The sequence below is a fragment of the Oryzias melastigma genome, linkage group LG9 (genome assembly GCF_002922805.2).
Source record: "Oryzias melastigma strain HK-1 linkage group LG9, ASM292280v2, whole genome shotgun sequence".
Taxonomy (NCBI): Eukaryota; Metazoa; Chordata; class Actinopteri; order Beloniformes; family Adrianichthyidae; genus Oryzias; species Oryzias melastigma.
The window spans coordinates 29,846,507-29,862,274 of record NC_050520.1 but is presented as its reverse complement, the minus strand read 5'-3'; the positions used below and the strand labels follow the sequence as shown (position 1 = coordinate 29,862,274).

At 38.4% G+C, this 15,768-nt stretch overlaps 1 protein-coding gene across 1 annotated transcript in view; it reads right to left on the bottom strand.

Moving 5' to 3' along the window:
- figla (folliculogenesis specific bHLH transcription factor) overlaps positions 1 to 1,208 on the bottom strand; it is a 21,116-nt gene extending 19,908 nt beyond the window's left edge. The window contains exon 1 of the mRNA XM_024275686.2: positions 875 to 1,208. Coding sequence (XP_024131454.1) covers positions 875 to 1,060 — 186 coding nt within the window. The 5' untranslated portion in view covers positions 1,061 to 1,208. The remainder of the gene's footprint in view (positions 1 to 874) is intronic.
- Positions 1,209 to 15,768: the final 14,560 nt, after the last annotated feature.

Sequence of the window (15,768 nt, the reverse complement as noted above, 5' to 3'; positions counted from 1 at the left end):
TTTAGGAGCAGTTAACGTTTGCTCTGGTTACTGTTGTAATGTCCCTTCATCCGATATTTTAAAGTAAATTTTTAGATTAGTAATCTAGTGTTATTTGGTTCCAGTGTTGGTTAATTTTGAATCATAGTTTGTCTCCTTAAAGCTAGCAATCTGTGTTTTGTAAATATGGGCTATATAAAAAAAATAAATATGTACAAATGCAAAGACACATTATTTCATATAATTTTTTTTATTATTTTTTACTAATGAATAATAATTAAAGGCAGATCATGAATCAGCACCATATATTGTAAGGTGTGTTGTGCGGTGCTTCAAATTTTTGTTCCATGTGCCCTTTTTTTTTTAACTTTGAGCACCTGCCCCTCCAAATGTCTCTGCACGGCCCTGCTACTCACATATATATACACCCACACAAAAGATGTCCTCTGATCGTTTTACTCCTTTTCCCCTTTTGAGTGAATTAAACCCTCTTCAATGGGTTTGTAAAGGATACCTTCTTTGTGCACAAAGAAGGTATCCTAAGTCAAGGTCAAAATATGACGTCAAGTTTTTCTTGTCGCGGGTAATTGTTAAAGTATTAAAACAATCTGCATTAAAGGCTTTGCAGGAAACAAAACTTGGAAAACGAGCCTTTTTAAAAAACTGGAACAGAATAGAAAGAATTTGACAGATAAATGGTAATATCAATGATATCTTCATGTTCATTGAGGTTGAACAATATAAAAAATACGTTTTAATTTATGTTCGTGCAAAAAAAGAAGACAGACGAATTAAAGAAAGACCACCTGTTGTCAACTTTTCTAAATTTTCTATCTGAAAAACAGTTTTTGTACTAGTATTCAGAGTTAACATGTGTGCTTTTAGCTGAACTCACTCTCAGTCTTTCCTTGGCGTTGACCATTTCTCTCTTTTTGACCGTTTCGGTGAAAGCCTCAGCCACAAAGTAGAGGCCGTCCCTCTCGCGCTTGAACTTCTCGATGCAGCAGTACACCGGCAGAGCAGACTCGCCCGTCAGCCTCTTCAGAATGTCGCTCATTAATTCCGCCTCTGGCACTTTCATCTTTTTTAAGACTGCTTCCGAAAAGAATTAGACCTCTTTTCAGCTTAGCTCCAGCCGTCCGTTTACAGGTGCATGAATCGGTAGAGGAGCTCCGCGCGCGCGAGGCGCACACCTGTACCATGTTTATTTGATGAGGCCGCTCAGACTCTCCTGAGCCAGGGGCGGAACGAGTCTGTCCAAGGCCCAAAGCAAGCACAGTCAGGGAGGCACCTATTTATTTATTTATTTTTTAACTTTCATTTTTACTGATTTCCCCCAGGTGTATAAACTGTCAAAAAAATACATTAAATAATCAATAACTATATCTAACCTCCACTAGTTTGTGTGCATTTGTGATTTAGCCCATACAAAATTGATAAAAATACAAGAATTGACCTATTGTATATAGATGCAACCATGTTAGAGATGTGGAGCGGTCGACCTCTGATTGTGTCAAAGTGTCCTTAAGCAAGGACACCACATTGGTATTGGTGGTTATGGGTTGGCACCTGTTTTTAGCTGCACACTAATGCCACCATTAGTGTGTAAATGGGAATGTGACTGTGAAGTATTTGGACCTTCTAAGAAGGTAGTAAAGAGCTATATATGTACATTGTAAAGTGACCTTGAGAGCCTGAAAGACGCTTTTAAATTAAATGCATTTATTATTAATATGCCATTTATATGAATTAAAAATATTTTTATTTAACTTTGTTTTGTTTGGTCTGGATTTCCATCCATACACCTATTTTCTTAACCTCGTTAGGGGGGTGGCAGAGCCTGACCCAGCTACTATTGGGCGAAGGTGGGGTACACCTTGGATAGGTTGCCAGCTTGTTGCAGTGCCGCACAACCACAATTACATGCAGACCTTGGTAATTTAAGCCTCATTTCCACTGAGTGGTCCGTCGCAGTGCGGTCCGGTATTTTGGCCGTTTCCATTGTAAAATGGACCCATTAAACAGTTTTGACCCCTACCCATCCGTTGTAGGTCCATAGAAAAATAGAATAGAACAGTTGAGGCAGAGCCACTGTAGCCACCCGTTGATTGTTAGAAAGTGATGACGACATTAGAAAACACCAATATAGCGTCAAGCTAGTTTTTCCATTTTCCTCTTTAGGCCGTCACAATCTTCTTTCAAACAACATTAAATTCCTGTTTTACATGATGTACAGAAAATAAAGCAACAAAAAGATTAGCTGCTGGATGATCTCCATTGTTGCTGCTTTTCTAGTCGCTGCACTAATACAGTGGTAGGCAACCCCAGGCCTGGAGTGCCACCTTCCTGCATGTTTTCCAGCATACCCTGCTCTGGAATGTTCTTATTGGCTGAACACACCTGAACCAGGTAAACAGTCATGAGTAGGGACTCATGACAATGTGCCTTATCCATCTGAGTAAAGGGATTAGGCTTTATAATAATCTTAAAGTTAAAACGCATCATAAACACCTTAAAAAATTATACTTCAGTTTGTACAGAGACTGGTGTATCAATTTATGCTTCCACTTCGTAGTCTTAACCAAGTCATCTAGTCTAGTGGATAAACAAACATTTTTATTAGATGTTTTCCCATCTGCAAACACAGACATGGAGTCAATCTGCTGTGGTTACCAAGTTTGTCTCTAGTTCTTCACAACAAACTGACATCCTGGTGTTTGCACTTCAGTCTGCACAGCTGTAGCCATGCTTGTCTTTGCTCTCACCTCAAAGTTATTCGCACTGATTGCTGCTCATTTCAAAGTTTTTAATCATCACAGAGCAGCCGACTCAACCATGTAGTCTCTGCAGAGATGAGATGATTCGATCTGCAAACACACATGCAGCTTTGGTGACTGTTGTTCTTCCACCTCAGGTTTTGCATGCCACATATTTTAACTATGAGGAATATCAAGATGACACCCCCCACCTGGCTCCACACTCAATAGTGCACTATGAATTGGCACACAAGGGCAGATTTATTTCATTTGTGCATTTATTTTGTAACAACTTCATAAAAGAGACTAGAGTTTGAGCAGTCAAGAAGACCTGACCTTAACCCCACTGAACACTTTGGTGACCGGCATGCTGGCTGACTGGTAAATAAGGGTAGTTGATGCCCTCTCACAGAAATGTGAGCATGCTGGGGAAATGCTTTTATGGTTGCAGCACAATTTCCTGTCACTTAAAGTCCCAGTCCAACTATATTTTTTTCCATTGTAAAAATGTTTCCAGTAAGCTTTCAATTATGATTATGACGTTTTAAGACATTTTCTGCAGCGTGACTATAGTTCATCAAAAATTCTCACCTGGGTTGTGGGCAGGACTGTATGAAAAATATGAATGAAAAATATTGATAGTATTGATCTCCAGTTATCGGTATCAGATCTATACCGACCTGCAGATATCGATATTTCCTCTGTTGTTTGAAACTTTTCTTTATCTCTAAAAAATGTTGATATTTTACTGTTCCTGAACAAAAACCTCTCATTGTTGTTTACAATCATTTTTTCACCTGTTTCAATTATTCTATTTAAATGCTAAGTTGTTTTTTACAAACTACTTTTCACCTGTTTTAATTGTACTATCTAAAGTCTAAGAAGTTAGAAATTATTAATTCATCTACCAGTTTTTTTCATTATTGAACATTTTGATTTATTTTTGCATCAATAGTTTCTTCTTTTTTAGGTTTGTTGTCTGTTTAGCATTCACTTCTTGACTTTTCATTTAATTTAAGAAGCTTTTATTTTAATAAACAATTTTCTATTTAATTAAAAATATAGTCCTAATTCTATTTTTATGTTTATCAAGTAATTAAAAAGAGTAAACCTAAAAAAAAAACAAAAACAAAAAAAAAAAACATTCACACGATTAAAAAAGTAATTGAGATTTTGAGGTTCATGTCACATCCACCTCATTTACCAAAAATATTGATATTGGTACCACTATTTACTGACCGGTATTGGATAGGTATGGGATCGATACCCAAATGTTCAGTATTGCCCAGCCCTATTTCCCAGCATGCCTTTGTTTACACACTCTCCTGCCAGCTTATAGTGCCTCATAAACCCAAGCTAGCATTAGCTTTTCAAAATAATAAAAATAACAAAGCTATCCAGCTGCACATTTTGATGTCAGGACTCACTCAGCCATGTCCTCTGCAGACCAGCAGAGGGAGCCATCTCCTGAGTTTTAACCAGCCTCTCTCCTTCACTCCAACTCCCATCAGCCTTTGCTCCAGCCTTCTCCTTGCACAGCTGCTCATCATCATCATCAGACTCACCAGCATATATACTCACTCCAGGCCACAGTTCATTGTGAAGTCTTGATCCTGTTTACAGTCAGTCTGAGCAATTCTCCTAGTTCCCTAGTCTCTGTGTTTTTGACCCACGCCTGTTAATACTTTTTCCTGCCTTGCCTCTGAGATTTTAACTTGCCTGCCCTTTGACGCCGACTATGTCTTGCCCTTGTTCAGTGAAATTAAACCGTCTGCACATGGATCCAAACGTCTCAGCCTCTTCGTTACATTTGAGCCAAATGGCAGCTCAGACAAGAGAAATAAGGCGATAATGGATAACAATTAGGAAAATAACGCAGAGTGACATTTAAAAGTTTTCATTCCCTTTGACAAACCGGCTAGTTATCTTACATGTACTGTGTATATATGTTGACAATCAGACTTCCCCTTCGTATCTGTAATGGATTGACATTTTGTTGCAGAACTCTCCATGTTAGGTCCGGTACACATGCACAAAGAATACTTATGTCCCTCCATAATTTCCAGGTATATCTGAATTCCTCAAAAGAACGTCATGATGCCTGGAATAATTACACTTGATTACCTAAACAGTATGTAATTACATTATGTTTTACCGCCCCACTTGAAAGAAACACAAGGGAAAAAAAAAGGAAAACAACCCCTTTACACAAAAGAAATTCAAAATAAACTCTATGTTGTGTGAATATATCATCAATTGCTGTGCAGTAACCCTTATGCTGAAGTAAACAACCTGTTTCCAGGAATGTCAGCACGCAAATAAGTTGCAATAATGAGGAGCTGTTGTGCCAAATTTGCCATGTCAAGACATTGGAACAGTTTTGCCTGCATTTTATTTCTGCTTTGCGTTTGACACTTGAGTTTGTTGCATTGCAGGTTTCTAAACTGGAACATATTTCTTGTTTTGCTTCAATCTAAAACTCAGATTTCAGAGCTTGACGTCTGGTTGGTATGAAATTGACTTTTTTTTTTACCAAGAGGCCACTTGATAAAAAAGGAAAGTTTGAAGCATACCTGAAGTAACACAAATTCAAATAACTTGAATTTTGTCAAATTTTTTCATTCTTTTTTTCCTTAACAAATACAAGGTTTTTAAGTAGTAATAGAAAAACATAATCCAATCCAGCAACTTCAGCCTCAAAAGCTATTTTATTATCAAAATAAAATAGGAAATGTTCTAATTTGTCATGAGGATATTTCTGTATTTGTCAGCCACTTTTATTTTCTTATTTTATGTCAAACTTCCCTTACTTCACCTTCCTTATCAGATCTACAGCCACTTACCTCATACTTGTTGTTGCAAAGGTAAAACAGTTAACCTCTGAACAACAGATTGTGGGTTCAGATCCTGCTTGCCTACCAACATATTGAAGTGTCCTTGGGCAAGAAACTGAACCCCATAATGCTCCCCACATATCACCGGGTCACATATCTGATGTGGTTGCTCTGTACAGCCGACTGTAAAGAAAAGTGGGCCTTAAAGAAAGGAGAAAAAGAATATGCAAGATCCCATTTACCTTACGTAAAGATGAACAATTCTTCATGTATTCTTACAAAATAAAAATACACACAGATTAATTATATAAGCTGTAAAAAAAAATGCAGGTAAACGAGAATAAAAGTCCAATAAAGTATGTCAGTTGAACGTGCGGTATGCTTTGGATCTCAGTCCTGAGGGCCTTCATAGGGAGGCAGTTTGCCTGCGGGGGTCTGGCAGTCTCTGAGCATGTGTCTGCAGGGGGGGAGATGGTCCATGTGTTGGAGTTTAACTGCATGGAGAGAGATTGACTTCTCAGCTATAAGGAAGATGTCTTTCATAGTGTGTCATGTTTTTTCTGTGCTGTTTTCCAGACTGAAGCTTTTACAGGCAGTCTGTTGCCCAGGTGGCTGGGATCTGCAGGGACAAATCTTTCCTTTTCTGGTCTTGGCTTGCTATTTTTGAAGTCACATTTCACAGAGGGATTCCCACGAATCCCTGTGTAACTATAAACTCCTGGGCCAAGTCTACACTGTAAACAAGTTTAGATTTAGTGTAAAACCCTCCTTCTTAAAGTCCCACTCAGATAATTTTTTTGTATTTAAAGTCCCCCTTCGATGAAAATCTTGTTTTTTGAGTTTTTAACATGTATGTGAGGCATTTTTCTAATGAAAAAGAACAAATGTAATAAGAAATCGTTTCATTTTTGCAATTCAGAGTATTTCCCCTTTTAAATCGCTGTCAGTCAAACTGTCACAGACAGGCTCTGTTTGAATAAGGCCTTGTCCACATGTAGGCAGGTATCTGCTAAAACAAATATATTTTTATACGTTTTGGCCTATATATCATCCACACAAAACCGAAGGTTTAAGTTACTCAAAACGGTGCATTTGGAAAACTCTAGTTTTGCGTCTGAGTGTGGACATGAATAACCGGTGATTTACGTTTATAAATGTCACTTTTTGCGAACATTGTAAATCAATGAAAGAGCATTTTGATGTTAGCTTTCATTATTTTCCAGAGAACTCTGCTCTGGGGAACCAATGGATTGAATGTATTGATCACAGCAACATCAATAAACATTGGAGAATTAGCTAAAAGAGTCTTTGGTGACCGCTTCATTAGAAATTCACCTCTGAGATGTGGGCGGGTCTATTGGCCTGGAGTAAATCCTACTTCCCAACATCCATCTACACTCTCTCCTGCCAGGTTACACCTCCAACCTAGCTTTAACGAAAATAGTGAGCAATATTGGCACTGTCTAGCTGTACAGCTCTGAGTCAGATACCAGCTAAGATGAGAAAAACAAAGATGTTTATGGATCTATATGTCTAAAAGTGGGTTCATCAGAATGGAGCTGATCAGGGAGCTTGTGGCCTCTAGGTTCTACATCACTGCTCTAAGCTTTTTCAAATGTTTTTTTTTTCTGATCCTGATTCACAACGATTTGAATAAAGAAATACTCAGAAAGGCAATTCTAGGCTTAATTTTCTTTTTATATGTCCTCCATCATGACAAAATGCCACAAGGACATGTTGGAAACACCAATAACAACTTCTACTCACGAGAAAGCTTTCCCTTATAAAACCTGCCTTTAGTGGTCTTTGATAGAACTGCAACATTTGGCACTCCTGGGTTTCAAATTTGGGAACAGATTGGGGCTTCCTCACACCACCAACAATGTTCCTACCCATGGTGCCGAAACAAACAGAAGCAAACACATGCAGAGTTTTTTTTTTTAATGAATGTGATGATTAAACAAAGGAAATGCTGGGATAAAACAGCTTTTCTTTCACTGAAACAATCACATTTTCGCTTTCATTGCTTTTAACCAGCTGGCTCTCTGTGTTCTGTGTACTTCAAGCATGTGAAGACTACTTGAGAGGGAGATCCACCATTGTCTGTGTTTCCATCCTTCTATATACAATAATATTTCTATGACCTGATATTCATTTATTCTAAACTAACACCAAGTTTGAATACCAAAACAGTGTGTGCAGAAACAGTCATGACCTTTTGCATTTTCCATCTTCACTGTGACCTCTGCAATGGAAAGTTTTAGTTGTGTATGTCCAATTTCCCTGAGAATTGCACTGTTTGACTTTTCATAGAAATCCTGGCTGTGATAAATGTATCTTTAGTGAAAAGAACGCTGTCGGGATAAAATTGGCTTCTGATTGTTTGGAAATGTACTTTCAAGACTCTATGATGGAAAGAGACTTTTGCCTTCATTGCAGATGATTTAGTCTATTTAAAATCCAAATTAAACCCCTTGACTTCTTATTTTATTAAACATACAATAGTTTTAAGCATTTAAAACATACTTCGTTTAATATTGGAATGTCATTGTTTGCAGAAATCCTGCCAGGAGGACCTTTTTTCTCTTGTGGTTTTTCAAAATAGCTGAAAGAGCTGACTACCAACTGGTACAGCATTGTCCTTGGTTGAATGCTTTAACCCCATTTGTGACAGGTAAAGTATGAAATGCTCCAGAAGTTACAACCTACAGAGCTTCACACATTTGAGATGGTGCTTACAAGCACAGGTCTGCACAGATTTTCACCACAACTCTTGTCACAAAGCAATGCTGAAAGACCCAAAATGGAGGAGAGGAGCTGCATGACAGAAAGTGTGAAAAATAAAATTTAAGTCGACAAAACCATGAACAAAGGGAGCAATGAATGATTGTCAAAACTGCTGATCGGAAAGACGTACATTTGTATACACAGAGGATAATTGCTTAAATTAAGACAGTAGCAAAAGACACCAAGTGGTACTGACGGAGAAAAACCTGAAAAGAGGAAAGTACAATAAACAACCAAAATATAAACCAAAACAAATGGCTCAATCTGTACAACTCTACAATCTGTCTTTCTGTATTTATTTATTTGACAGGGACCATGTACAGCAGCATTAATCAAAGAAAAGATGCTTTGTACTAGACTACAGCTCTGAGACAGGGGTGTCGAACTCAAAGCCTCCAGGGTCGGCCTCTTGCTGGAATTAATAATTAGTATAAAAAATACAATGCAATTGCATAAAAGTTACAATAATTTCATAATAAAAAACAAAACAAATGGAGAAAAACACTAAAACCTTTTAAAGCAAACTACATATTTAACAATGTTGACTTGTCTTTTTCTTTAAAAAAATGTTTATATTCCATGCCAATACTTGAAAAAAAAATATTATTTTAAGTGAGTTGATAGTTTATTCCACTCAGTTTTTGGTTTAAAAGAAAATGGTGATTGGAAGAAATACTCAGACATAAACAGGAAGCTGCATGGAAAAGCTACTGTCAGAGATAATGGATTTTTGAAGGACTAATAGGTAAAGCTGTGTATAAAAGTAAATGCAGTGAATTAATGTTAGAAAATGCAATATTGATTTATCAAACTCATGACTTGGTGCCAAGTGTGTGTCAGTCACTAAATATGTTTCCCATTAGCATGTAATTTAAAATGTCAATTTTAGTTCAATTTAAACAGTTTTCATAACAAAATAATGTTTTAAATTTAAAACCAGACAATGAAATGTATTTTAATTTAATTATTTTGAATTGAAAATTGAATTAAATTGTGAACTTGGCCATAAACTGTGTGGTTTGGCACTGGTACCCATTTCTGTTGAAAGGAAAAAGATCAACTCTTTAAAGGGTTTTCCCCTGAACTGACTAAAAATGACTGAAGAGAGCTAAAGGTGAGGATTTGGTTGTTTATGAGACATATTGAGTGTCTTCCTGTATTGTGTGGAAAACATTGAAAGCTGAACAAACCGAAGAAGGCATTTTTTTATGATTTTTTTTTTGTCACCTCCGCTGGGGTATGTGTCTCTCATTAAAATCAATAGGGTTTGATTGGGGTTGGGGATACACAAACTTTTGAATTTTTTAGGGAGAAAGATGATGTTCTATTCCCATCCAGCTTTTTATCTCAGTCATAATCACGTTTTGAAATGGCTCATCTCACCCAAGAAAACTCTCTTCAACACGTTTTTCTTACACCTGCTTAAGGTGCTGTTATCACTGTAATGTATCATTTTAGCAGACTTCACAACCGAAACTCAAGCTTTGACATAAAATGTTAAAAATATCATAACAGGTTAGTCTCCTACGAAAGCACTTGACTCACAGGTACACCTAAAAAGTTATATATAACTTGAATATATAAGTTAAAAAAGTGAAACTCGTATTGTGTTTAGAATCATGACAATTAGATTAAAAGTTTCCAAGCTTTTATTTCTTGATGATCATGGCTTGCTGGTAATGGGAACCTCTAAATCTGACTTTGAGAAAAAAATTATTGTTGCAATATTGTACTCAGCTAACTCAAAAAACCTGCAATGGTTTCTGAAGCTTTTGAAAGGTCTCTCAGTCTGTATCTGTAGGCTACTCAATCATGAACAACACTGCTGACTGCACATATGTCCAGAAGAAGACACTGCATCAGTGCAATGTTGTGCGGAGGTGATCAGCCTGCACCACTGTGTAGGTCTATAGCCCAGCTTGTTTTGATAACTGCCTTCGGGCCTACTGCAGTATCGGGTCTGGTATCTGTCATCTCGCTCTTGACAACAACCCATCGATTTATAATTTCTCTTTAAATTCAGCTCAGGTCATGCAAGTTTGCTGACCAATCAAGCACGATGACAGTCATTAAATCATCTTTTGGTATCTTTGGCAGAGTTAGAAGGTGCAAAGTTCTGCTGGAAAATAAAATAAACATCCTAACTCACCATTAAAGTGCTTCAGAACTTAGTAATAGATGGCTACATTGGCTGTCAACTTCAGAAAATGCATTGGACCGACTCCAGCAGTGACATAGCAGAGCAAACCATCAATGACTGTGGAAACTTTCCACTAAACTTCAAGCAATGTAGACTCTGTGTCACTCCAGACTTCCTCCAGACTTTGGGGCTTTGTCTTGAAGAGTCATGGCATCTAGATTTCACATCACAGCTTACAACAGTGAAGTGCTTTCATAATCAAAGTAAATCAGTCAATTCTGTCGTGGAGAAAAAAGCAGCTTTGCACTGTCATGCAACACCTTAGTAATGTGTTGCATGACAGTGCAAAGCTGACATGAAAAGCCAATTTTCTCAGAATCAGCTGGGACATGTTGGTCGTGTAAATGGTCGAAGAATTACGATATCATAGAGTGTGAATTATTAGGTGTAGCCGGTGACATCTTTGGTGTTAAAGCCTTCAACTTCAAGACAATGCCACCTGAAGTAACGAGAACCTTCATCGACACTTTGATTTCCAAATGAATACTTTGGACTTCAAGCAACAGTCCCATTGTTTTTCTCCTTGTTGCCTGATTGTTGTCTCTGGTTCAGTTGTGGCCTCATGCAGGGGACATGAGATTTTTGGCCCACATCTAGTATTCATCTGTGTGAGGTGGCTCTAGATTGTATTGATTCCAGCCCACTCCAGTTCTTGTGTCCCGCCCCCTAAGTCATCCATGGATTTTGCTTGACAATCCTCTAAGGCTGTGGTTATCCCTCTTGCTAGTGTACCTTTTTCTATCACTCTTTTTTCTTCCACACAATGTCCTGTTGGTAAGCTTGTTTAGCAATAACTTTTTTTTAATCTTGTCATTCTTGTGAAAGTGTTGATGGACATTTGTAAAAGTCAGTGTCCTCCATGACGGAGAATCCCAATGACACAGACTGAGAAGCTTTCCAAAGGCTCCAGAAATCTTTACAGATATTTTGAATTAAGTTGATATGACATTCAACTTTTTTCCAATTGTCTAATTTTCTTAAACATTGAATTTTTGGTTTCCATTACCTGCAAGCCATAGTAATCAAGAAATAAAGGCCTTGTAATGTATGTGCAATGATTCAAAAGAGTTTTACTTTTTAAATAGATAATTGTACAATTTTCCTCTTTTTTAGATGTACCTACAAATTAATGTCCCTATATTGTACGTCCTTTCCCATTTCTCAAGAGTAAAACCTATTCCCCATGCCTGAGTCAAAGATCTTGAAATACTTGTTTTTTATAGAAGTTTTAATTGGTGTTCAGTTCTACTTTAACTTTACTCTGCTCAACCTCTGATCATCAGTGATGAAAACACAAAAAAAGACTTATACTCTCAAGGATTTCAGTGACAGTGTTGCAGTACATCTGTAATAGCTTATTACACGGTATTTATCCTTGACAAAAAAAATATCTACAATTGAAATTCACATAAATGCACAATTAGAGAAACCAAGAGCGAAATGAGGCTTGCTGTCAGAGTATAAAAGGGGTTTCTTGGAAAGTGGAATTGATGAAAAATCTCTAAGTTAGACTAACCTTGTTGCAATCAATAGAAGAGCTCAGAAGGTCAAGCAGATGAGACAAAACCAACAGGTGAGAGTCTGTAGATGTCAATAAACGAATGTTCCATTTTTTTGACTTTGCCACTTACTTTTTGAAAGTTCAGATGTTGAATTTTAAAAGCTGATCATTAATATCCTTTCTGTGTGTAGTCGTTTTTGTGTTTGGTATTGTTCATTAATCTCTTTGTATTTTTTCCAATGGCTTTATGGGATATACAGTACTCTCACTGGCCACTTTATTAGGTACACATTGCTAGTAGTAGGTTGGAGCTGGCACTAATAAGATGAATCATTCCTGGTATAGATTCAACAAAGAACTTGAAATATTTTTCAAAGAATTTGGTCCATATTGACATGATAGCATCACACGATAGTCGAACCTCAGATCCAAGAACAACAGTGCGGTTTCCGTCCTGGTCGTGGAACAGTGGACCAGCTCTACACGCTCTCCAGGGTGCTGGAGGGTTCGTCGGATTTCTCTCATCCAGTCCATATGGGTTTTGTGGATTTGGAGAAGGTGTTCGACCGCGTTGACCGTGGTGTCCTGTGGAGGGTGCTCTGGGAGTATGGGGTCCGGGGGGAGCCTTACTGAGGGCTGTCCGGTCTGACCGGAGCAGGAGCTTGGTTTGCATAGCCGGTAGTAAGTCAGACCTTTTCCCGGTGCATGTTGGACTGCTCTTTATCACCTGTTCTGTTTATAGTCTTATAAACAGAATTTCTTGGAGCAGCCAGGGTCCAGATTGGATCTGGTTTGGGGACCACAGGATTTCCTCTCTGCTCTTTGCAGATGATGCTGTTCTGTTGGCTTTATCAAGCCAGGACCCCCAGCATGTATTGGAGCGGTTTGCAGTCGAGTGTGAAGCGGCTGGGATGATGGTCAGCTGGGATCATGGTTCTTGACCGGAGAAAGGTAGTTTGTCCTGTCTCGGTGGGTGGAGTGATCCTACCTCAGGTGGAGGAGTTTAAATATCTAGGGGTCTTGTTAAGGAGTGAGGGAAGATCGGCGTCTGAGATCGACTGGTAGATTGGAGCAGCGTCCGCAATTTTGCGGTCGCTGCAACAGTCCATTGTGGTGAAAAGGGAGATGAGCCAGAAAGCAAAACTCTCAATTTACCGGTCGATCTTTGTTCCAGTACTCACCTATGGTCTTGAACTCTGTGTCATAATCAAAAGAACGAGATTCCGACTACAAACGGCTGAAATGAGTTTTCTCCGGAGGGTGGCTGGGCGCTCCCTTAGAGATAGGATTAGGAGCTCAGAGTAGAGCCGCTTCTCCTCCGCATTGAGAGGAGCCATTGAGATGGATAGGGCATCTGGTCCGGATGCCCCCTGAATGCCTCCCTGGAGAGGTGTTCCGGGCATGTCCCACTGGGTGGAGGCCCCGGGGAAGACCCAGGATACACTGGAGAGACTACATCTCTTGGCTGGCCTGGGAACGCCTCAAGGTCCCCCCAGAGGAGCTGGAGGAAGTGGCCAGGGAGAGTGAAGTCTGGGCATTTCTATTCACAGAACTGCTACTCGCTGGATGTTTTCTCTTTTTCTCTGTAAATGCTAGAGATGGTTGTGTGTGAAATCCCACTTGAAAAGCAGTTTCTGAATCACCCAGACTAGCCTGTCTGGTACCAACAACTGTGTTACATTCAAAATTACTTGAATCCCTTTCTTCCCCACTCTGACACTTGGGTTGAACTATAACAGATCATCTTGACCATGTTTACATGCCTCAATGAACTGAGTTGCTGCCATGTGATTGGCTGATTAGAAATTTTCATCAATGAGCAGTTGGACAAATGTAGCTCATAAAGTGACAGGTGAGTGTATTTTGATTTTTACAAAGTTTGCTCTTTTGCAAGAGCCTGTGTGTGAACCTCAACAGCATACTACTTCAGACTCTGTAGCTTCTCCCTTCACATTACTGCCATTCTGGGCCACAGCTTTGCCACCTTTGGACTCACCGCCACAAATCTCTACTGTTTGGTCCCCCCCAGAAAACTCTCCACAACATCAAGCTTGTTAAAAATTCAGCAGCACGGATTATGACAAGAACTCCATTCCACTGTCACATCACACCTGTTCTGCAGCAACTCCACCAGCTCCCAATTTCATTTCACATCCAATACAAGAAATTGCTTTTTACCTATGAAGCACTGACAACCTACACTGATATCCTGTATAGCACTATACCTGCCCACACACTTAGATCTTCTTCATCTGTCCATTTCTCTGTTCTGTGTGTACGTCTCATGACTATAGGGGAAAGAGCTTTCAGCCACTCTACTACCCGACTTTGGAATTCACTTTTGTCCCGCATTCATAACATCAGCTCTTTTTCAGTATTTATAGTAAAGCTCATAACTCCTCTGCTCAGGCTTTCCCACTCTTAATAACTGGTGAGGTATTGAAACATCTTGAATATGAAGTTCATGTCCTTATCTGTCTATTGACACACTGTGCATTTTCACATTTTAAAAAAGACCTTTCAATTTGTACAGTGACCTCAAGCATCTAAAGTGCAGCTTTTTAAAATAAAATGTATTTTGGCTTATTTTGTGATGCCGTTTTTCTTATATGTGTTTCAACTTCTCCGAAAGTTTCTTTTTAATACGTAATGTGTCACAACTTGTTACAAATATAAGTGTATTTATTTATTTCAAAGGGGCACACACCTAACATCCAAGCAGCAGACCCGCTTTCACATTTTAAATTTTAATTACCTTCATGTATGTTTAAACACACACATCAACTTTCTACAACAAATCAGCATATTTTAACCCAGGCACAAGAGGGATCTCGGTGGACACAGCAGGAAACATGATTTGAATCTTTCTGCATTTTGTATTAAATACACAGCATGCTAGAAAAATTGTTTAACTTGATAAACAGGTGGAAAAAGTACTTCTCCACCAATTATGTACATTTATTAATAGTTTTTTGACAAATAACTGTATTTTTGATGGGTTTTAAAACGTAACACCTATGAGGAACATTTTTTTTATTTCTTTCTTATCCTTAAATGCAAAAAAATAACTGTTTTTAATACAAATTCAGGGTGAAAATATTCACATTTGAAACGAATACTGTTTTTTATTTTTTCTCTGTCATTTCAGATGGATCTATCGACAGCACAGCAGCTGCATCTCTGTCTGGTCAGGGGCTTTTTGTGTCTCTGACTGGAAATTCTTGCAGAGGGTGGTCAGGAAAGCAGACAAAAAACCTTAGGACTTTACCCCCTTCCATCCAGAACACAGCTGAAAAACGCTGTCTGAATAGTATGAGATGAGATCCTTATCTTTAATTACAAAATGGACTTTTCTTACAGCTGGCCTCAGGAAAGAGGATTCGCAGCAGGACAGCCAGGTTCAGGAATAGCTTCTTTCAACATACCATAAGACTGCTGAACTCCACATAATACTCCCCCATCCCTGCACAAATGTGCAACACAACTGTGCAAAATGTCATTACAGATTTATAGTGATTTTTTTCTGTGCAACATCCTTCCTGCATAGTTCTCTTATATACATATTTCATTTTTGTCACACTCTTAAGCAATTTATGTTCGCATTGAATCTATCAAATGCATACATTTTACTATAAATTATTGATACTGCTTGCTGAGCATAAAAAATCTTTTTATGTGTACATCTGACATGACACAAAAAGTATAAGCAAA